The sequence below is a fragment of the Stegostoma tigrinum genome, chromosome 19 (genome assembly GCF_030684315.1).
Source record: "Stegostoma tigrinum isolate sSteTig4 chromosome 19, sSteTig4.hap1, whole genome shotgun sequence".
Lineage (NCBI taxonomy): Eukaryota > Metazoa > Chordata > Chondrichthyes > Orectolobiformes > Stegostomatidae > Stegostoma > Stegostoma tigrinum.
The window spans coordinates 57,039,266-57,061,812 of record NC_081372.1 but is presented as its reverse complement, the minus strand read 5'-3'; the positions used below and the strand labels follow the sequence as shown (position 1 = coordinate 57,061,812).

The 22,547-nt window shown below is 43.1% G+C and overlaps 1 protein-coding gene and 1 long non-coding RNA gene across 3 annotated transcripts in view; one reads left to right on the top strand and one right to left on the bottom strand.

Moving 5' to 3' along the window:
* Positions 1 to 7,860, top strand: part of ttll9 (tubulin tyrosine ligase-like family, member 9) — a 49,533-nt gene extending 41,673 nt beyond the window's left edge. For both annotated transcript variants that reach the window (XM_059652870.1, XM_059652871.1), the window contains 2 exons: positions 2,793 to 2,911; positions 5,059 to 7,860. In XM_059652870.1, the coding sequence (XP_059508853.1) occupies positions 2,793 to 2,911; positions 5,059 to 5,126 (187 nt within the window). In that variant the 3' untranslated portion in view covers positions 5,127 to 7,860. The remainder of the gene's footprint in view (positions 1 to 2,792; positions 2,912 to 5,058) is intronic.
* LOC132210760 (uncharacterized) overlaps positions 1 to 22,547 on the bottom strand; it is a 51,821-nt gene that overhangs the window by 16,920 nt on the left and 12,354 nt on the right. The window lies entirely within an intron of this gene.

Here is a 22,547-nt window from a genome sequence, read left to right as displayed (position 1 = left end):
TAAAATGCATAGCTTACTACAACTACTGAAGGGAAAAAAAACTGGCTTTCTTCGGGCTACTGTGACTTTTACTGCAGAGAACAGGGAGCTCCTAAACTTGTGGAGATCTGATGGCTTGTCTTTACCTTGTTCCCAGCCTCAAGCTGTTCAGCTACCTGACAGCCAATCACTTTGTTGTTGACAGGCAGAGACCTTTGTCAATGATGCCTAGTCACTCATCAAGAGAAAAACCACTAGTTGTTGCCAGCTGAATCACATTTGTAAACATTCTTGATTCTAGCTCAGCTGCACCTTTTGCTATGCTGTTAATCAGCAGCTGTGTAAAATCTACCTCCAATGAGTGTTAAGTTACTTGCTTTCAAAGAATATGCAGTAATCGTCCAGCAATCCTTACTTTAATAGTACAGGGGTTTCCTGACTTACGAATGTCTGACTTACAAACGCAGTTTCTGACAGATGTAGTTTTAAAGATCTGACATAATTACAAATGGCTTCTTTATACTATGCATTGTGTTGCAACTTGCTAACATATCACCTTGTGAACAGACTTCAGAATGTAACCTGTTCATAACCTAAGGACTACCTATAGTTTGTTCTCCATTTCAGGCTGCACTTAAAACATATGTGGTCTTTACAGCTGTACCTACAGTGATTCACTGTTCTATAACAGATTCATAAACACCATCAGGGTTAAATTTTGATTGCCATGCTCTGGAATGTAGTATTTCTTTCCAGCACATGGAAATGCAGGCAAATGCTGTGCAATTAAACGAGCTAATATAATGGAAACAAGACTCTGCAAATGCTGGAGATATGAAATGAAAACAAAGAGAAACTCAGCAGATCTGGTAGCATCTGTGGGGTGAAGACGTTCCAAAAAAAGAGCCATTAAACTTGAAACTGTAACACATTCTGCTGATGAGACCTGCTGATTTCTCCAGAAATCTCTGTTTTCATTTAGAATATTGTAGGACATCCTCTAACAGTTACCACTGTAGCGACATGACTAGATCACTCATACTGTGCTCTGGAAATGGCAATGTTGCCTAATGAAGGGGAGACTCAAGATATGCAAATAGCCTTTGAACAATCCAAAAATACCAAATGATTGGTGAGACTCCTGCTACAAATGATCCTTTAGAATTCGAAAGTAGATCTGTCAAATTATAGTCAGGAAGCATCAATATTTCTCAGACTGTTTAAAAATGCAAAACTTGAAATATAAAACCTTTAGATGTAATCTATAGATTATTCACATTGCTGGAAATGATAATATGATAAGATGTATTTTCCAGAAAATAAAAATGGTAGGATAAGTTAAGAAATGAAGGGAATGGTGGAGATTGTATAAAATACATATATCTATTCAACCTCATTCATTCCTCATATAAGTCATGATTTGTTGTCTCTGTCATATATCTTTTGATGAAATGCATTTTGCAGGGTGGACCATGAAAAGACGACTTTCTGTCTGAACTGTGGACTAAAAAATGGTAAAAAGATACAGCTTTAAACCAAAGGAAACTGTGTAAGAAGGTGTCATTGTGTGAAAGATGGATTCAGGAGAACCCGGCTTAGTAACAACTTCTCAATGGTTCCTGGGCAAATAGCCTTGTGTTGGGCAGTACAGGAGAAACATAAAGCCTTAAAAGAAAAGGCATCTAAATCTCATTTTCCCTTCTTCGTGTGTGGATTAGCAGTTCTACCTGTCTACTTTTCCCCATGTACTTATAACAGGCTGGTTAAAATCGTTATTTTCCTGGTAATGTATATATTCTTTTAACCTGAATTAGATGGTTGGTTAAGATACGAAAATTTGATATTTTAATTAGATTTTAACATTTGTGAACTCTGGAAATTCTGTGGTTTGATACTGTCATACCTCATTGGGGTATCACACTGGAAATCAAGCCCCTCTATTCCTAAGATCATCACAAAATCTAAAGATTTTGTCAAAGTACACAAAAATCCCCATTTATCTGTCAGATAGACCTGAGGTAGCAAAAAAAAACATGAATCAGGTTTCTGTACTTAAACTACTATTTATTACACATAAATAGATTCTAGCTATAGATAAATAGTTACAAACTGTTAACATATAACTCTGATTTAAAGCTACTACCAATTCCTAACATACACAGGCACTCACACAACTTGGTATTATGGAGGAGGGATTAAAAACTGGGGAAACAGTTCAATGGTGCCTGTCTGCAGGATTTGCTGAGATGATCATTTTGCTTTGTGAGAACTTCTGTTTTCCATCCTCAGGTTTTCATCACTGTGCGGGGTGCACAGGCAATTGGTATACTAGCTGCAAAGTTTCTTAGTTACTGGTTAAACCCGAAGGCAAAATAAACTGGCTTTCTTCAAATGTTGGAGATTTTACTTAAGAGACAAATTGTTTTCCCTTGCAACTGTCCAAAGGTTCCTGCCAGTATTTTTCACACCTACCAGCTATTCAGTACTCAGAAGCCAGTCAGATAGTTGACAGGCTGATGGTCATTAAAATCCATAACTGATCACAACTCCACAAACCAATCAGCATCCTGTTGCCAGTGTATCTCATTTTTACTCACCACCTGGTGTAGCTTGTTTGCAAACAGCCTTCCCTCAATGCTTAAACAAAGTAGCTGTGTAAAGTCTTGCAAACAGTATCAGTAACTTGCTTTTCAAAATTACAGTAAATTCCTTCAATAATTTTTGTTTTTTAGTCCACAGTCAAAAAATAGAAAAAATGAGAAGCTACAATTTTTACAATACCACGCCCTTTATATGACATTCTATTTTTTCAGATTATCCGGGAAGGAGAAACAGGTTGGAGGATTTGACCTAATGTGGAATGATGGTCCAGTTTATAGTGATGATGGAAACTTTGATGGAGGCATCAACCTCATTTCTAACACTCGCTTGGGTAATAAGCAAACTGGTATTCCTTCCTCTTGTTGTTACTATTGTTTTCTTTCTGTATCTAAGGTATAAAAATATCCCTTCTGTCATTGAACCTGGTGTATGACTGTGCACACTCACATGACACTAGCCTAAATTTGAGTTGAAAACATTTACAGTGAACTCACATGCACAGTCTTAAACCGGTGCTACTTTGACCTCGGACTGTGTCGCAAGTGTAAGGTAAATAATAGACAGCCACAGACAACGGTACAATTTCCCGTTATATTTCACACAAAAAAAAGACAGGACAATCTGCACTGGCAGATTGCAGGCTCATGCCCCAAAAGACAGAAATCTTTAAGGTAGTTTAATGGCTTATGCTGTGTGATTTTTAAAAAATAGATTCTCCAACAATTTATAAGCTGCAGAGTTCTGCAGAGGGTAGTTAATTCTCAATGCTGAGAAATTTTACAGAGGTTGAGTTATCTTGTCATGAGATAGAAATGGACTGGTAACAGAGGATTGACAGCAATGAGTTTATTTACCAAAAAAAAAATCAAATGGTACTAACATCATTGTGGGACAGGGAATTTATTACTGTGCTAAATCAAACAGCATTGTGGATGGAATGTATTGCTGTATTAAATAGAACAATATTAACAGTGTTGAGGTGCAGGGAGATTATCACTGTACTAAATAGGAGAGTATTAAGAGCATTGAGAGACAGGGAGTCTCTTATGATAATAAAACAGTACTAACAGTATTGATGGCTGGGGCTTATTACTGTTTTAAATAAAACAATATTAACAATATTCAATGGCAGGGGAATTATTCTGTCATACATAGAACAGTACTAATAGTATTAAGAGATAGGAAATTTATTGCTGCATTAAATAAAGCAGTATTAACAACATTGAGGGGCTGAGAGATGATTACTGTATTAAATAAGTCAGTACGAAGTGATCAGGTTTGTGATCTGTGTTGCTAGGTGAGAAACATCATCACCTTTTCTGACTCTGGCTTGCCCAGAAATCTACCTTCAACCATGTAATCAAATCCAATTAATATAACCGCTGTTCTTTATGTCTTCCCTTTCCTACAAGACCCTGACTCATAGTACATCCTCACCTGAGACTTCTACCCTGCCCCAGTGCATGTCATATCATCACCTGAGGTTGCTCTTCTAACTGGGACGTCATCCAACTCTTCTTTTCTGAAGCAGGGTCCTGACCTGAAATGTCAACTTGCTGTTCCTGTGATGCTGCCTGGCCTGCAGCTCCACACTGTTGTATCTGTTCTTTAAATCATGCCATTTGCTTCTGGCTCACCCTTCCACAATTTAATTGTCTTCTCATTACCTTCTCCTGTTTCATTTTCTGTCCTTTCTCCCAAAGGTTTTTTGGCTGGGTACCTGAATTATGTTCACTCCTTGTGTTTTATCCATATTGTGTAAGGGCTTTGGGACCCTGTAGCAACCTTGTGATGGTTTCACAGAATTGCATATCACCGAGCATAAATAGCACAGCATAGGCAGTGTCAGAACAGACTACAATAGCTCACACTACACTAAAGTAGAACACTAAAGGGATTTAAAGCAGATAGTCATTGACCCACACAGATGATAGATTAATCCTTACCTAATGTAACTATGTCAGAGCCTGGCATTTCTATGATTATGGTGGATCACAGAAATCAGTTTTAATACATAAGAAACAGTTTTACTTTGAAGCCTAGGCGTAAAGACAATTCTTGGCTTTGCCTTCTCCTTACCCAGTCTGACTTGAACCCAAACTCACATCAGACCACATGATAAAAGAATCTATATAGTCAACTTGGCTGTGAATAACGTGACAATTTATTATGATGTTATCATTCAACATACAGGGATCATGGGTAGTGATAAGGTTTGAGGATCTTCCTGACTGAGATTGCCCCGGGATACTGAGCAGACCATAAGTCAAAGGCTACACCTACCACTATTGTGTTCCAGAAAACAGACTGACAATCGGAGCTAGGAGTCCTGCTGTCCTGGCTCACTATGCTGTGTTCACAAATGAACCATCAGGGAAGTTGATGCTTTCTGTCAGTTGTTCCTTTGCAGGCTGCTCCAGTTTCTCCTCATGTAAATGGTTCCAGCCAGTGTTTCATTTAGTTGTGTTTTATTTGCAGGTTGCATTAATGACAGGAAGAAGCAGTTATGGCAACTCTTTAAACCTCTGATTACACAGAAGAAGTAGCAGTGCTGAGTAGCACGATAGAAACTGATGAAGAATGTAAATACTCTAATTGACCCTGGGCAGAGCAGCCTGTCTGCAATTGTTTGTATCCCTATTTGTCAGCCTGTAGTCTGCCTGGTGTCCCACTGAACGACGATATTTAGCGCAATTTGCTATACCACTTTTCTCCAGAATGCTGAGTTCAGTTCTTGTTGCTGTTGACTTCAAAGTATTGATGGAATGAAAACACACAGTTTGAACTTTCGTCCATTTCGGAATGAATGATCACTTCAGCCAGAACGTAGTAGAAAACAAAATAAAATTGTGTGAGGAGGATAACATTTAAGTTTCAATGGTATGTTTCTGGAAAACAAAGCAAGGTTTCTGCCAGGAATGTGGAGCAGTCACTGTTTGTACAGAGAGTGCACTATCATGTTCAAGACAGTCAGCCTGTAACACTAGGCTGGCTGCTGCATCTCAGACAAGACCTGGTTGTCTGGTATTGATGATAACAGCGTCAGCTTGAAATTTACGGCCTTTCCAACTTGTTCACTGACTATTTCAAAAAGTTCTTCTGACTGAGTGCCCACCTCAATTGCTGTTCCAGGCAGTCGCTACATTTTAATATGGGAGTTGAGTGAAGCAACGAGTCTGATCCTAAACATCATTTTCTGATAGAATTGGTCAGAGCTGCACATTGTCCCAGACAGCCAGCGCCACAAGCAGCAGAACCAGAGAGAAGAGACACGCTAAAGCTAAATGTTGCGTCTTGTTAATGGACCCACTGGGCCTCCAAAGGTCAAGTTTTAGCACAATACCTTTTGCCTCCAACTGCCACATCTCATCAGTCTTTTCTCATATGTAAATAGTTTCGAGAAAAAGCAATTATTGAAACACCAATGTGGAGTCTGTCATCTCTATACCTCACCCACCAAATCCTAGAACTTGCATGACTGCAGACGATCCTGGTGGATTGTCAACCTAAATTCGTCAAACATGTTCACTGTATGGGGTCTGTAATCCTCATTAAAATAGGAACTGATCTATTTCCAAATCTTAGTCATAGTAAGGTATACCAATGATGACTTGAAGTAGAGATATTTCTCGCAGGGTTCTATCTGTTGGGAGACTTGTGTTTTGAACATCTGATGGATTTATTATAGTTACTACTGGTGCGATTGCTAGACATTTGCCAAAACATTTTTGGCAATAGTCTCTGTTTCGAAAAAAAGAGCCTCTGTTTCTACCGTTGTAAAAGAAAAATGCTTAGTAACTTAGTTACTGTCAGTCAATACACTCATTGTCCCTCTATGCAGTGGTTCATGTGACTCACTGTTAATAAGAACACTGCTTGGTGTGACACACTTAATCAATACAGTGCTGAGTGTGACACACTGTCAATCTTTTTTTAAGCAGTCCTTTGTGATGTAGGATGGCTTGCATCTACTCTAAATCCATGGGTTCAGTGATATCTGGGAAGTCTAATGCATGACCTGCAGGCTCTGCCATGTGTGGGACAGTGTTCATGACTTCACCTGTGCACTTTCTCAACCATGTGCCTTGATATGTTGAGTCCTCGCAAATGAAACTTCTCTATTTTCATCAGTCATAAGCCAGGTACTTCTGTGAGTTACAAAGAAGATTCATTGTGAATTTTAAATGTTTGACTTTGTTTCTTTCTTCTAGATGCTGCCAGAATTGTTGAGTTTCTCCAGTATTTTCTGGTTTTAGTTCATATTTTTGAGCCACAGCTAAAGAGATTCTTGATAACAAAGGAGTAAAGAGTTGTCAGTAGCAGCTGAGTATATGGAATTAGGTCTCAATCAGATCAGCCGTGATTTTGTGAATTGGCAGATCAATTGGCCTGCTGCTCCTAATTTATATGTGTGTGTGTATGTTCCAGCATCTGCATTATTTTGCTTTTGTCTCTTTAGTTAGTAGAGATGTTTAAACTGCTCAGAAATGTTTTTTTGTCCCTAAGTTGTTCTGCTGGGTGTCTCCAGCTGCAACCAAGTTGATTTGCACCATTACTTTAGGAGTCCAGTCACCTGTATGAACGGCATGTTATTTAGCGTCTTGATGCTGGAAACATTGGTTTGGGCAAGGACTGTACTATTTCTTGCCACTGGATGTGCTGGATCCTGTGTCGGCAATTTGCTGGATCCTGGTGGTAATTCTCAGTGCTTTGCGGTGCCTACTATAAGTTGTCCAAATCTAAATCTTCAGGCTTGAGATCTTGGTCCTCAATTACACTTTGTTTCAGTCAACCAAAGACAGAGCTGACACAGACAGTATTGTTGAATTTGTCACCAGTGTCTGCCTTTGTTAACAGTAGGCTCCCAAGGCATAGAAAATAGTTCACATTTTTCAAGACTTGACAGTTGAAGAACAATGACCTGGAGCTTGGACAGTAAGTGAGTACGCACATAAGTGATAGCTGCATCCTGAAGCTCAGTTCCCGTGGCAGCATGGCAGATCAATCAAAAGTTGCTGGATTAAGGCTCAGTGGAGGAGTTGGTTAAACTTCCAGCAGATTTTGAGTTGATGTATGGATGTGTAAGAATTAGAATTTGGAGTAGACCATTTGCCTGCTGCATCAATTAATATGATTATATGCCTTAACTCCATTTTCCTGTCTGTTCAAAAATCTAACTAACCCAGTCTTGAATACATTCAATGACACAACCTCTACTGCTCTCTGGTGAAAAGAATTCAAACGCAAATGACCATCTGTGAAAGGAAAAGCCTCTTCAAATCTGCCTTAAATGGGGAGGGGGGGGGGGGGGCGGCATTTATTTTTAAACTATTCCATCTAGTTCTAAACTCTCCTATAAGAGGGATTATTCTCTTAACATAAAAGATTCTAAGGGCTTGATAGAATATATGTTTCAGTAAGATATCCTTCATTCTTCCATACTCTAATGACTATGAGCAGAGTGAACCTTCTCTGACCTGTTTCGCAGCAATGATATCCTTCCTTAAGTAGATCAGAACAATAATAGATGCAGTCTCACCAATGCCTTATAGTTGGAACAATTCTTTCCAACTTTCACACTGTATTCCCCTTACAATAAAGGGCGACACCTCATTTACTTTTGTAAATATTTGTTGTACCTGCATGCTGATTTATTGTGACTGTGTAAGGAGAACCACAACCTTTGTAATGTAGCATTCTGCAGTCTGTATCCATTTAAGTAATATTGTGCTTTCCAATTCTTCCTGGCAAAGAGTCATATCTGATTTGAAATAGTAACTTTGTTTCTCTGTTCACAGATATTGCCAGAGCTGCTGATTTTCTCCAGAATGTTGTTTTTATTTTGGACAATGTCACAGTTTCTCACATTATAGTCTGCCTACTCATTGCACGCTCTTTGTATTGAAACAACAGTAAGCCACTTGGCTCTTTGAGCCCTCTCCACCATTCAATAAGCTTGTGATTGATCTGATTTTAACCTCAACTTTACATTCCTGCAAATACCCGATAATCTTTCATTTCCTTGGTCATCAAGAATCTATTTCCCTCTGCCTTAAAAATATTTAAAGATTCTGCATCCATTAATTTTTGAAGAAGGGAATTCCAAAGATTCTGAATCCTCTGAGAGAGAAAAAGATATTTCCTCACCCTTAATTTAAGGGTGACCCCTAGTTCCAGATTCTCCCAAGTGAGGAACCATCTTTCCATATCCAGCTATTAAGTCCCCTCAGTATTTTGTGTTTCAGTTAAGTCATCTTTGTCTGTTCTAAACTCCAGAGCACACAGGCCTAACTAGTTAGCCTTTCCTCAAGGCAATTCACTCATTTTAGTTATTAGTCTAGTAAACTTTCTCTGAACTGTTTCCAACACAGTAGTATCCATCTGTAAATATGGTGACCAGGACTGTACACAGTACTCTAGATGCAGTCCCACCACTGCTCTGAATGAAGCATAACCTCCCTACTCTTGCATTCAATTCTTCTTGCAATAAAACACAATGTTCTATTAGTTTTCCTGATTACTTGCTGTACCTGTACTATAACCTGTGATTGATGCACCAGGACACCCAGATCTCTCTGCATCTCAGAGCTCTTCAATCTCTCTCCATTTAGATAATATGCACTTTTTTAAGTCTTTCTGCCAAAATTAGACAATTTTACATTTTCCTACATTATGCTCCATTTGCCAGATCTGTAATCACTCATTTAACCTATCCATATTCCTTTGTAGGCTTCTTACATCTTTTACAGCTTACTTTCCTGCCCATCTTGGTGTCTTCAGCAAATTTCACTACTGTACCTTCAGTTGCTTCATCCAAATCTTTGATGTTAAGTTGTCAAGAGTTGAGGCCTTAGCATGGACTTCTGTGGGACATCACTTGCGACATCCTGCCAGCTTGATAAAGACGCATTTACTCCTCTGCTTCCTGGTAGCAAAACAATCTTCTGTTCAAGTCAATATGTAACCCCATAAACCATGAGATTTTAATTTAAGCAATAGCCTTTGATATGGCACTTTATCAGTGTGTTCTGGATATCTAAATACAGTACACCCACTGGTCCCATTTATCAACAGTACAAGTTACTTCTTCTATAATATTAATTAGCCATAATTTTCCCTTTGACAAAACAATGTTGGCTCTGTCTGACCATGTTGACTTATCCAAGAGCCCGTTTTAAAATCTTTAATGATGGCTTATAACATTTTCCTACATTTCCATAACATTATCTTTGTCACCAACCTCCTTTTCTATCGATCTCTGTAACATCAGATATGGCTCTTTCATTCAATTCAACATGGATCGTAAATAGTTGAGGCCCCAGCATTGATCCCTGTGATATTCCACCTGTTACAGTTTGAAATCCAGAAAATGACCAAGCTATCATGACTCCCTCTTTCCTGTTAGTTAGTCAGTCCTCTATCCATGCTAATGTATCACTCATAATACCATATACTCTTGTGTGATTACTTTTATGCCTTTTGGAAATCTAATTACTCTACATCTAATGGTTTTCCTTTATCCACCTTGTCTGTTACATCTTCAAATAACTCATACATCTGTCAAACATAATTTCTCTTTCACAAAACCATGCTGACTCTGCCTTATTGCATTATGGTTTCTGAAATTCCTGGTACTACCTCCATAATAATGGATTCTAACATTTTCCCAATGAAAGTGATGTGCAGTTTCCTAAATTCTATCTTCCTTCTTTTTTGAGTACAGGGGTCATATTTACCATTCTTCAATCAACTGGGATTTTTCCAGGATCTGGGAATTTTGGAGGATGACAGCCAATGCAACCATTATCTCTCCAGCTACTTCATTGAATACACCAGGATACAGGCTGTCAGCTCCTCAGACTTGTCAGTCTTTAGTCCCATCATTTTTTGTAGTTTGACCTTGCAACCATTACTAGAGACAAAAAAAAGTAAGGACACCCTCATTGCATTCATAACAAGGTAGATGATTTAAAGGAACAAGTGGCAGTATACGGGACTGATCAAATTGTCAGGTTGGAAACTTGGCTACAGGGTGACCAAGACTGGAAATTGAATATTAAAGGCTATTCGACATTTGGGAAGGACAGACAAAAAGTGAAAAGAGGTGGTGATGTGCTGATGATAAAGGATGGAGTCAGTATAATAGTAAGGGAGGATCTCAGAGCAGAATGTGAACTCTTGGCAAAGCCAAGATATAGCAAGAGCAGCAAACATTGGTCAGAGTTGTTTAAAGACTATCAAACAGTTGCATTAATGTGGTGCAAGGTATAAACCAAGAGGTAAATGTAGCAATGGTAATGCAGTAAATTGTTGATGACTTCAAACTGCACATAGATTGAGTAAACTTCATGAGTGCTAATGCTGTGAAAGATGAATTTTTGCAGTATGATAGGGAAGGTTTTCTAGAACAGTATGGTGATGAACTAACTAGGGAGGAGGCTACTTTAGATCTAGTATTACATAATGTAAAAGATCTAATTATCAATCTTGTTATAAGAGAGCTTTTACTGATAAGTGACTATAATTTGGTAGAATTAGTGAACCCAAGGTGTTAAATTTGAATGCAGAAAATTATGACAGTATGAGGGGAAAATTGACTGAGGTGAATTGGGAAAATACTTCAATGAGTATGCGGGCAATATATTGTCTTTCAATAGTTTACAGCAACTAAACAACCTTCAAATCAGACAACACTTAAAAAATGTCAATGGTTGCTAACAGAGGAAATCAAGGATTTCATAAGGGAAAATGTTTATAAATTTGTCACAAGTAATAATAAACCTGATGATTGGGAAAATTTTAGAATGCAATAAAGGAGGACCGAGAAACTGATAAAGAAAGGGAGAATAGAATGTGAATGTAAACTGGCAAAAATCAAAAATAGACAGTACAATTTCCTTTGGTATGTAGAAAGGAAGTAGTTAGCTTAGTCAGATGCAGGTAGAGTCATGAGAATTTATAAGGGGAAATAGAGGTTTTTTATTCACTTACAGGATGTGGGCATCATTGGCTGGCCAGCATTTTTATTGCCCAATCCTAGTTGCCCTTGAGAAGGTGGTGGTGAGCTGCCTTCTTGAACTACTGCATTCCACATGCTGTAGGTTGACCCACAATGTCATTAGGGAGGAAATTCTCTGCCGTTGGAGAGAAACTAAATGACTACTTTGCCAGTCTGCAAATATTTCAAGTCCCGAGGACTAGGAAGAATGAGGAATTGGAAGAAATTAGTATTAATAAAATGGTTATACTGAAGAATATTATAGTTCTCAGGGTCGATAAGTCCCTGGGAATTGATATTCTACATCCAAGAATGTTGAAAAAGGATGTTATTGGTGATCATGGATGCATTACAATCAACTTCCAAAATTCTATGGATTCTGGAATTGTTCCAGCCGTTTGAATGCAGCATCACCTCACTATTTAGAAAGGGAGGGAGATAGCAAACTGAACTACAGACCAGTTAGCTAAGTATTAGGAAATTTATATGGGATAAATAGACATTTGGATAACAGTAATCTGATTGGACACAGTCAACATGGATCTGTGAATGGGGATAATAAAATGTGAGGCTGGATGAACACAGCAGGCCAAGCAGCATCTCAGGGGCACAAAAGCTGACGTTTCGGGCCTAGACCCTTCATCAGAGAGGGGGATGGGGAGAGGGAACTGGAATAAATAGGGAGAGAGGGGGAGGCGGACCGAAGATGGAGAGTAAAGAAGATAGGTGGAGAGAGTATAGGTGGGGAGGTAGGGAGGGGATAGGTCAGTCCAGGGAAGACGGACAGGTCAAGGAGGTGGGATGAGGTTAGTAGGTAGCTGGGGGTGCGGCTTGGGGTGGGAGGAAGGGATGGGTGAGAGGAAGAACCGGTTAGGGAGGCAGAGACAGGTTGGACTGGTTTTGGGATGCAGTGGGTGGGGGGGAAGAGCTGGGCTGGTTGTGTGGTGCAGTGGGGGGAGGGGATGAACTGGGCTGGTTTAGGGATGCAGTAGGGGAAGGGGAGATTTTGAAACTGGTGAAGTCCTCCCAGTCGCAAAACTGCCAATGTGGTATACTGCATCCACTGTACCCGGTGCGGCTTCCTCTACATTGGGGAAACCAAGCGGAGGCTTGGGGACCGCTTTGCAGAACACCTCCGCTCAGTTCGCAACAAACAACTGCACCTCCCAGTTGCAAACCATTTCCACTCCCCCTCCCATTCTCTTGATGACATGTCCATCATGGGCCTCCTGCACTGCCACAATGATGCCACCCGAAGGTTGCAGGAACAGCAACTCATATTCCGCCTGGGAACCCTGCAGCCATATGGTATCAATGTGGACTTCACCAGTTTCAAAATCTCCCCTTCCCCTACTGCATCCCTAAACCAGCCCAGTTCATCCCCTCCCCCCACTGCACCACACAACCAGCCCAGCTCTTCCCCCCCACCCACTGCATCCCAAAACCAGTCCAACCTGTCTCTGCCTCCCTAACCGGTTCTTCCTCTCACCCATCCCTTCCTCCCACCCCAAGCCGCACCCCCAGCTACCTACTAACCTCATCCCACCTCCTTGACCTGTCCGTCTTCCCTGGACTGACCTATCCCCTCCCTACCTCCCCACCTACACCCTCTCCACCTATCTTCTTTACTCTCCATCTTCGGTCCGCCTCCCCCTCTCTCCCTATTTATTCCAGTTCCCTCCCCCCATCCCCCTCTCTGATGAAGGGTCTAGGCCCGAAACGTCAGCTTTTGTGCCCCTGAGATGCTGCTTGGCCTGCTGTGTTCATCCAGCCTCACATTTTATTATCTTGGAATTTCCAGCATCTGCAGTTCCCATTATCTCTGTGAATGGGGAATTGTGTTTGATGAGCCTGTTGCAGCTATTTTTAAGGATGTTCTTAACAAAATTGATAAAGGCAGGTTTATTGGCTCCAAGCTTCGTTTCTGGGTCAGGGATGTAGACTCGACAGAAATGACTGCTGTGTTTCCAATTTTTGGTCTGGGTGTGCTGCATTGGGAGGTTGGCTAAGTGACTTAGGAAGAGGCTAAGAAATTACTTAGTTTCCAAGGCTACCTGGGTGTAAAGGTGGCTGGGGTCTCCAGCATGCTGTATAAAGTTCAAAAATAAAGGTTTAAACAGAAAACATTCCTTCTGCTCTCAGCGTCTTGCTTCATTCATACCAATCTTTGCTGTTGTACCCAACCCCCAAACCCTTAATTCCTATTAGGCCAATCTACCAATTTTCCCATGGCTCCACAGAGCCCTAAATCTGAAATCCTCCAACCATCACTCGTTGACCATGTCTTTGTGCTAAATCACCTGTTATCCAGAATGGAAATTAATCAGGAGACATCTTGACAGAAAATAAAGTTACCAGCTTATGGATGATGCCATTAAAGTTACCAGCCTATGAATGACAGCATTGAAGTTACCAGCCTATGAATGACAGCATTGAAGTTACCAGCCTATGAATGATGCCATTGAAGTTACCAGCCTATGGATGACAGCATTGAAGTTACCAGCCTATGAATGATGCCATTGAAGTTACCAGCCTATGGATGATGTCATTAAAGTGACTAGCCTATGAATGATGCCATTGTTGAAAAAAGCACACGTGTTGATACAAAAACTCACAATACATTGAAATTGCTTTGACTGATCCTTTATGTTAACCATTGTTTCCATTCAATAAGCAGATCGAATTGTCCATCATTAGGCTCCACCATTGTGATAATATTGATTGGGAAATCAGTCAATAGCACAAATCCCCCAATGGTTTTGTGTACTTAGACACTTCCAAATGGCCGTCAATGTGTTATTTTTAATCCACGTTTTGCTAGGTTTCTTGACAACTTCGCAAGTCCCAAAATGCTTATGTACTTTTTATGCAAAATGGATGTTTTTTTTTACAAATCCAAAGGGTATTTTACCCCTCTGAAAGGGAAAAAAATATATAAAACATCCCTCCAGACCTCACCCTAATGTCATTTACCCCATGGCCCCTCAAACCCCAAGGCCAACTTCATACATTCTTCCACCCAACATCTTCATCCACCATGCCTGCTCATTTAATATCTTGAATGAGTGAAACTTCAGCATCACTCCAGAAACAACACCATCCAGGGCAAAGTAGTGTGTTTAACTGGCACATTATCTACATGTTCAATATTCACTCCCACCAGCACCCCAATGCACAGTGACAGCAGTGTGTACCATCTACAAGATGTACTGCAGCAACTCACCAAGGCTCCTTAGATGTCAACTTCCAAATCTATGACATCTAACATCTAGAAGGAAAGGAAAACAGATTAATGGGAACACTGCCCCCTGCAAGTTCCCCTCCAAGCCACACACTATCCTAACTTGGAACTCTGTTGCCATTCCTTCACTGCTGCTGGATTAAAATCCTGGAACTCCCTGTCAAATGACACTGTGGCTGTACATCCATCCAAAGATTGTAGCAGTTCAAAAAGGCAGCTCACCACCAGCTTCTCAAGGGTAATTAGGGATGGACCATAAATGCTGGCACTGATGCTCATTTCCCATGATTTTAAAAAAAGTACAGGTACCCATGCACATAGGAAAAAACATAGTTCTATTATTTAAATATTTATATTGCATGCTGCACTCCATCGGTGAAGGCACTGTTATTCATACAAGCACATTTTGATACTTCTTGACAGAGCAGATAAAGGCCGTTTTGGTCCATCATGTCCATGCCAGTCAAGGCAATCTGCTCCTCATAAATCTGTAAACTTCTATCGGGTTGCCCCCTCATCCTTTGATGTTCAGGTGAAAACAAACCAAGTTTGTGCAATCTCTCCTCATAGCCAATACCCTCCAAACCAGGCAACATCACAGTAAATTACTTCTGTATCCTCCCCAAAGCCTCCACATCCTTCTGGTTGTGTAGCACCCAGATCCAAGCATTCCCAATGTGGCCTAACTATACAGCTGCAACATGACTTGCCCATTTTTATTCTCCATGTCCCAACCAATGAAGGCAAGCATGTCAAACGCCTTCTTGACCACATCATCCATTTCTGTTGCCACTTTTAGGGTTCTATGGATCTCCATGCCCTGATCCCTCTGTATGTTAATACTTCTAAGTCACATCAGTGACCACTTTCCTTTCCTTTCTACTTCTTGATCTTCCAGGCCAAGAATATTTATTACTACTTTACAAAGAGCATCCTGTATTAAAAAAGCTAAACCACATCCTTGCCCTCTCTTCCTGAACTGTCAAAAATCCTTGAATATTCAGATTCCAGCCTTGGCAACCTTACAAAATGTCTCTGTAATGGCTATTGTACTCATAGTCACAAGTTGGCACAGAGCTTCAGTATTGCTGAAAGATACATATTTTCTCGAATCTTTTCATCTTTCATTTATCAGGACTATTTACAAGAATATCAATTCAAGGGGGAAACAGTTCATACTGCATGACAGGAGTGCTGAGAAGCATGGTGGCTGAGTAATTAGCACTGCTGCCTCATAGCCAGGGACTAATGTTCAATTCTAGCCTCAGCCAACTGCCTGTATGGAGTTTGCACATTTTCCCCGTGTCTGCATGGATTTCCTCTGGGTGCTCTGGTTTCCTCACACAGTCCAGGGATGTGTAGGTTAGGTGGATTAGCTATGGGAAATGCAGGGTTAAAGACATAGGTTGGGGAGGGGGTGAGTCTGGATGGGATGCTCTTTGGAAAGTTGGTGTGAACTTGTTGGGCCAAATGGCCTGTTTCCACACTGTAGGGTTTCTAATGAAAGGTTGACAAGTGGATTCTGATTGGTAGAGATGTTGCCATGGAGAATGTGCCAATTACTGATTAATATTTAACAGCCAGGCTTGTTTAAATTTTAAACCAAGCAGAAATATTCTCATTGGTCAGGCATTGCCCTGAGAAACTAGCGAATGGCTAAGTGTGGGATGGAATTGTCTTATAAAAGAGATAGGTGAGGAAAATTTTACGTGCAGTTTCAGATTCAAATGTAGCGGACATATCATTGACAAACCAGAAATATACAAGCCGTAGGAGATGAGGTGTCATTCCATCAAAAGTACATTTCTTATGAAGTTTGATAAAAGTGTTTGTGAGAGTTGGGTCTTGTGGTGATCTCACAGCAACACCATGCTTTCAGGCATACTTAGTGTCATAACTGAATTCGACAGTGCAAGTTGCTAAGTTTACAGGTTGGATGAGTATTAATTCACATCATGGTGGTAGGTTTAGCTCACCACGATACAGTGCAGCAGTTTATGGCTTTCTTCAGTGGTACACCGGAGAGTAAATTAGCAGTTTCAGATGAACATATGGAGGCTGCATTACTGTCAATGTGCAAGTTCTGTATGATCTTTGCAAACGTGAAGGATCCTTCACTGGGTAAGTGGAAAACCATGTCAAGACTGGTGTGGTTATTCATGTGGCTGTTTGGCCAGGTCATGCTGTGCAGAACCAGTCATCGATAAGGCAGTGCATAAAGGAACATCACCTTCATGTGTCTAGGGCAGCTGTATATACATGGACAGTCTTGAGAATGACCCCATCATTAAAAATCACCCAGCAGCACCAGTGCTTTTGCAAAAGTCCAGCAAACACTATTTTTTTGTTTAGCTTACTGTTGAGTATGGATGTTCGAACATGCTTTGTGGCATGTCCAATGGATACAAGTTGAGACCTAACATTCAACATTTATGAACAGCACAAGGTTCTGGAAGATGGAATTGTGCGAAAGGGACATGGAGAGGTCTTCATTTGATATCAGGGCGAAATTTGGTTTAAAAAAGTTTTTTTTTTAAAAGAAGACATTTGCATGTCATTGCAAACAATGATCCCTGAAATCCTGTCTCATGATTTTTGTAATGCAATAATTGTTGCCAGTCATTAATACCAATGAACAGTTTAATAATCAATTCAAGATCAGAATGTGCCCCAGTTCAGAGTTTGTTTTAAGAAATTGTCCAAATGTTAACAAATTCTGGAGACTTGTCTTGACAGATGCACAGGAAAACATCTAATATCCTTGTCTGATCAAGGGGCACAACAGAACCTATATGGATGCCAGTAATGAGAACACAAAGCAAGATTGCTTACACGTACTGTAACCAATATTTCTGATGATTGATGAGGTCAATGACAGCATCAGCACCATGAATGTAGCCACACTTCCTGTAGGATCTAGTACAGACCCATGTACTCACTCTGCCCCAGGATCTCGGCTACTTTCAGGGCAGACCTTTTTTTGTTCTTGAGCCCTTCAATTAACTCTCACGGCAGTTCTTTTGATTCCAAAGTGCATTCTGCCTGTGGGTGATCCCCAGCCTCTGACTGCCATGCACACTGCACCCAGCTTTGTGGTGATATCGCTGCAGTTTTAGAGTTTTAAAACCAGCCTGATTGTACCCTAATTTGACTGGCCCCTCTCTGCCTTTTTTGTTCAAGTGTCAGTCAGAATTGACCAAACTAATTGTTGTTGGGGTTCATGACCTGAAATGGCTGGTAGGTCAATGTGTAATTGTTGTTGTCATTGTTGTCCCAGAAATCTATTCCATTGACTGTGTACTTGATCGCAAACTGAACAGAGGAGCCTGGCTTCAGAATGTGAACTGACAGATTCAGTGTGAAGGCGAAGCGGTCTGTTTTATCTTCAATGCTGTTTTCAAAGAAGGCTGGCACATCAGTGAAAAGGTTCCAGTCAGTGCAGGTATAACGCACTGTGACCTCCTTATGATACGCCAGGTTTATGACCAAGATGGTGCCACTGATCACCAAATTGGACTCCATCACTGTCTCCAGGCACACCTTCTGCCTGTTCACTCGTTCGTCAAAATTTACATCGTCCTTGGGATTGCTGAATTCCTTTTTAAAACTCTGCACCCAGATGAGCTGTGTGGTTTGAGTTGTGGAATGGAGATTAGCTAATACGTATTCAGGCACAGTTGGCTCCACTGTCGTGTCAAAGCTGCGAACTTCAGTTAACTGTAAGCCCACCGAGTCAGCAAAACGTACTCGAATGTGTCCGCTGTTCCTACGCGGTTTCTCTGTTGGGGTGCCTGGGCAGAATTTTGCTCGTTTCTGCACCATCGGTCGTGATGGTGGATCCTGTTTACCCAGATTAAGGTGGGCTCCATCTGGTGAACTGTGCTGATGGTGCAGTGTGCTAAACCCATCCAGCCGCAAACTATCATACAAACCTGAGATGTAGCTCAGGTTTCGAGTGAGAGCAATGAAGATGTGTCTCTCCAAGCCTTTGTTCTCAGCGTGTACATGGCAATTGAGTGTCTGCCTGTGCTGCTTACAGCCCCCATTCCCAGCAGAAGGCAGATGGAGACACTGCTCTGACCTCTTGTCCCAGGGCACCAGGGACTGAAAATGTTCTGCTGACCTGACATCCTGAAGTACAGTCGGCTTCACCCACTGCTTTGATTGAGAGCCTCTGTTCAGAGCAGCCTGAATATCTGGCTTCACTTGGCAGGCTGTCTCAACTAGTTCTGACTGTGCTGACTCCAGATTCAAACCCACAACATTGTCAATCTTTGGACTGGGTGTCAGATGCAGACTTGTCATTGGCTGCACTCTTTCCTGGGACCCTGTAAGGTTACTCAGCATAGGCTGCACTCCCTGCTCAGACCCCCTATCATTACTCAGGACAGGCTGCACTCCCTCCTCAGACCCTCTACTGTTACTCAGGACAGGCTGCACTCCCTGCTCAGACCCCCTATCATTACTCAGGACAGGCTGCACTCCCTCCTCAGACCCTCTACTGTTACTCAGGACAGGCTGCACTCCCTGCTCAGACCCCCTATCATTACTCAGGACAGGCTGCACTCCCTCCTCAGACCCTCTACTGTTACTCAGGACAGGCTGCACTCCTTCCTCAGACCCTCTATTGTTACTCAGGACAGGCTGTACTCCCTCCTCAGACCCTCTATCGTTACTCAGGACAGGCTGCACTCCCTCCTCAGTCCCTCTATTGTTACTCAGGACAGGCTGCACTCCCTCCTCAGACCCTCTATCGTTACTCAGGACAGGCTGCACTCCCTCCTCAGACTCTCTATCATTACTCAGGACAGGCTGTACTCCCTCCTCAGACCCTCTATTGTTACTCAGGACAGGCTGCACTCCCTCCTCAGACCCTCTATTGTTACTCAGGACAGGCTGCACTCCCTCCTCAGACCCTCTATTGTTACTCAGGACAGGCTGTACTCCCTCCTCAGACCCCCTATCGTTACTCAGGACAGGCTGCACTCCCTCCTCAGACCCTCTATTGTTACTCAGGACAAGCTGCACTCCCTGCTCAGACCCCCTATCATTACTCAGGACAGGCTGCACTCCCTGCTCAGACCCCCTATCATTACTCAGGACACGCTGTACTCCCTCCTCAGACCCTGTACAGTTACTTAGGACAGACTGCACTCCCTCCTCAGACCCTCTATCGTTACTCAGGACAGACTGCACTCCCTCCTCAGACCCTCTATCGTTACTCAGGACAGGCTGCACTCCCTCCTCAGACCCCCTATCATTACTCAGGACAGGCTGCACTCCCTCCTCAGACCCTCTATCTTTACTCAGGACAGGCTGCACTCCCTCCTCAGACCCTCTATCGTTACTCAGGACAGGCTGCACTCCCTCCTCAGACCCTCTATTGTTACTCAGGACAGGCTGCACTCCCTGCTCAGACCCTCTATCGTTACTCAGCACAGGCTGCACTCCCTCCTCAGTCCCTCTATCGTTACTCAGGACAGGCTGCACTCCCTCCTCAGACCCTCTATCGTTACTCAGGACAGGCTGCACTCCCTCCTCAGACCCCATATCATTACTCTGGAGAGGCTGCACTCCCTCCTCAGACCCTCTATTGTTACTCAGGACAGGCTGCACTCCCTCCTCAGTCCCTCTATCGTTACTCAGGACAGGCTGTACTCCCTCCTCAGACTCTCTATCGTTACTCAGGACAGGCTGCACTCCCTCCTCAGACTCTCTATCATTACTCTGGACAGGCTGCACTCCCTCCTCAGTCCCTCTATCGTTACTCAGGACAGGCTGCACTCCCTCCTCAGTCCCTCTATCGTTACTCAGGACAGGCTGCACTCCCTCCTCAGTCCCTCTATCATTACTCAGGACAGGCTGCACTCCCTCCTCAGACTCTCTATCATTACTCAGGACAGGCTGCACTCCCTCCTCAGACTCTCTATCATTACTCAGGACAGGCTGCACTCCCTCCTCAGACCCTCTATCATTACTCAGGACAGGCTGCACTCCCTCCTCAGTCCCCCTATCGTTACTCAGGACAGGCTGCACTCCCTGCTCAGACCCCCTATCATTACTCAGGACAGGCTGCACTCCCTGCTCAGACCCCCTATCATTACTCAGGACAGGCTGCACTCCCTCCTCAGTCCCTCTATCGTTACTCAGGACAGGCTGCACTCCCTCCTCAGACCCTCTATCGTTACTCAGGACAGGCTGCACTCCCTCCTCAGACCCTCTATCATTACTCAGCACAGGCTGCACTCCCTCCTCAGTCCCTCTATCGTTACTCAGGACAGGCTGCACTCCCTCCTCAGACCCTCTATCGTTACTCAGGACAGGCTGCACTCCCTCCTCAGACCCTCTATCGTTACTCAGGACAGGCTGCACTCCCTCCTCAGACCCTGTACAGTTAGTCAGGACAGGCTGCACTCCCTCCTCAGACCCTCTATCGTTACTCAGGACAGGCTGCACTCCCTCCTCAGTCCCTCTATCGTTACTCAGGACAGGCTGCACTCCCTCCTCAGACCCTCTATCGTTACTCAGCACAGGCTGCACTCCCTCCTCAGACCCTCTATCGTTACTCAGGACAGGCTGCACTCCCTCCTCAGACCCTCTATTGTTACTCAGGACAGGCTGTACTCCCTCCTCAGTCCCTGTACAGTTACTCAGGACAGGCTGCACTCCCTCCTCAGACCCTCTATCATTACTCAGGACAGGCTGCACTCCCTCCTCAGACTCTCTATCATTACTCAGGACAGGCTGCACTCCCTCCTCAGACCCTCTATCGTTACTCAGGACAGGCTGTACTCCCTCCTCAGTCCCTGTACAGTTACTCAGGACAGGCTGCACTCCCTCCTCAGACCCTCTATCGTTACTCAGGACAGGCTGTACTCCCTCCTCAGTCCCTGTACAGTTACTCAGGACAGGCTGCACTCCCTCCTCAGACCCTCTATCGTTACTCAGCACAGGCTGCACTCCCTCCTCAGACCCTCTATCGTTACTCAGGACAGACTGCCCCCCCTCCTCAGACCCTCTACTGTTACTCAGGACAGGCAACACTCCCTCCTCAGACCCTCTATCATTACTCAGGACAGGCTGCACTCCCTCCTCAGACTCTCTATCATTACTCAGGACAGGCTGCACTCCCTCCTCAGACCCTCTATCGTTACTCAGGACAGGCTGTACTCCCTCCTCAGTCCCTGTACAGTTACTCAGGACAGGCTGCACTCCCTCCTCAGACCCTCTATCTTTACTCAGGACAGGCTGCACTCCCTCCTCAGACCCTGTACAGTTAGTCAGGACAGACTGCACTCCCTCCTCAGACCCTCTATGGTTACTCAGGACAGACTGCACTTCCTCCTCAGACCCTCTATCATTACTCAGGACACGCTGTACTCCCTCCTCAGACCCTGTACAGTTACTCAGGGCAGACTGCACTCCCTCCTCAGACCCTCTATCGTTACACAGGATGGACTGCACTCCCTCCTCAGACCCTCTATTGTTACTCAGAACAGGCTGCACTCCCTCCTCAGACCCTCTATCTTTACTCAGGACAGGCTGCACTCCCTCCTCAGACCCTCTATCTTTACTCAGGACAGGCTGCACTCCCTCCTCAGACCCTTTATCGTTACTCAGGACAATCTGTACTCCCACCTCAGACCCTCTATCGTTACTCAGGACAGGCTGTACTCCCTCCTCAGACCCTCTATTGTTACTCAGGACAGGCTGTACTCCCTCCTCAGA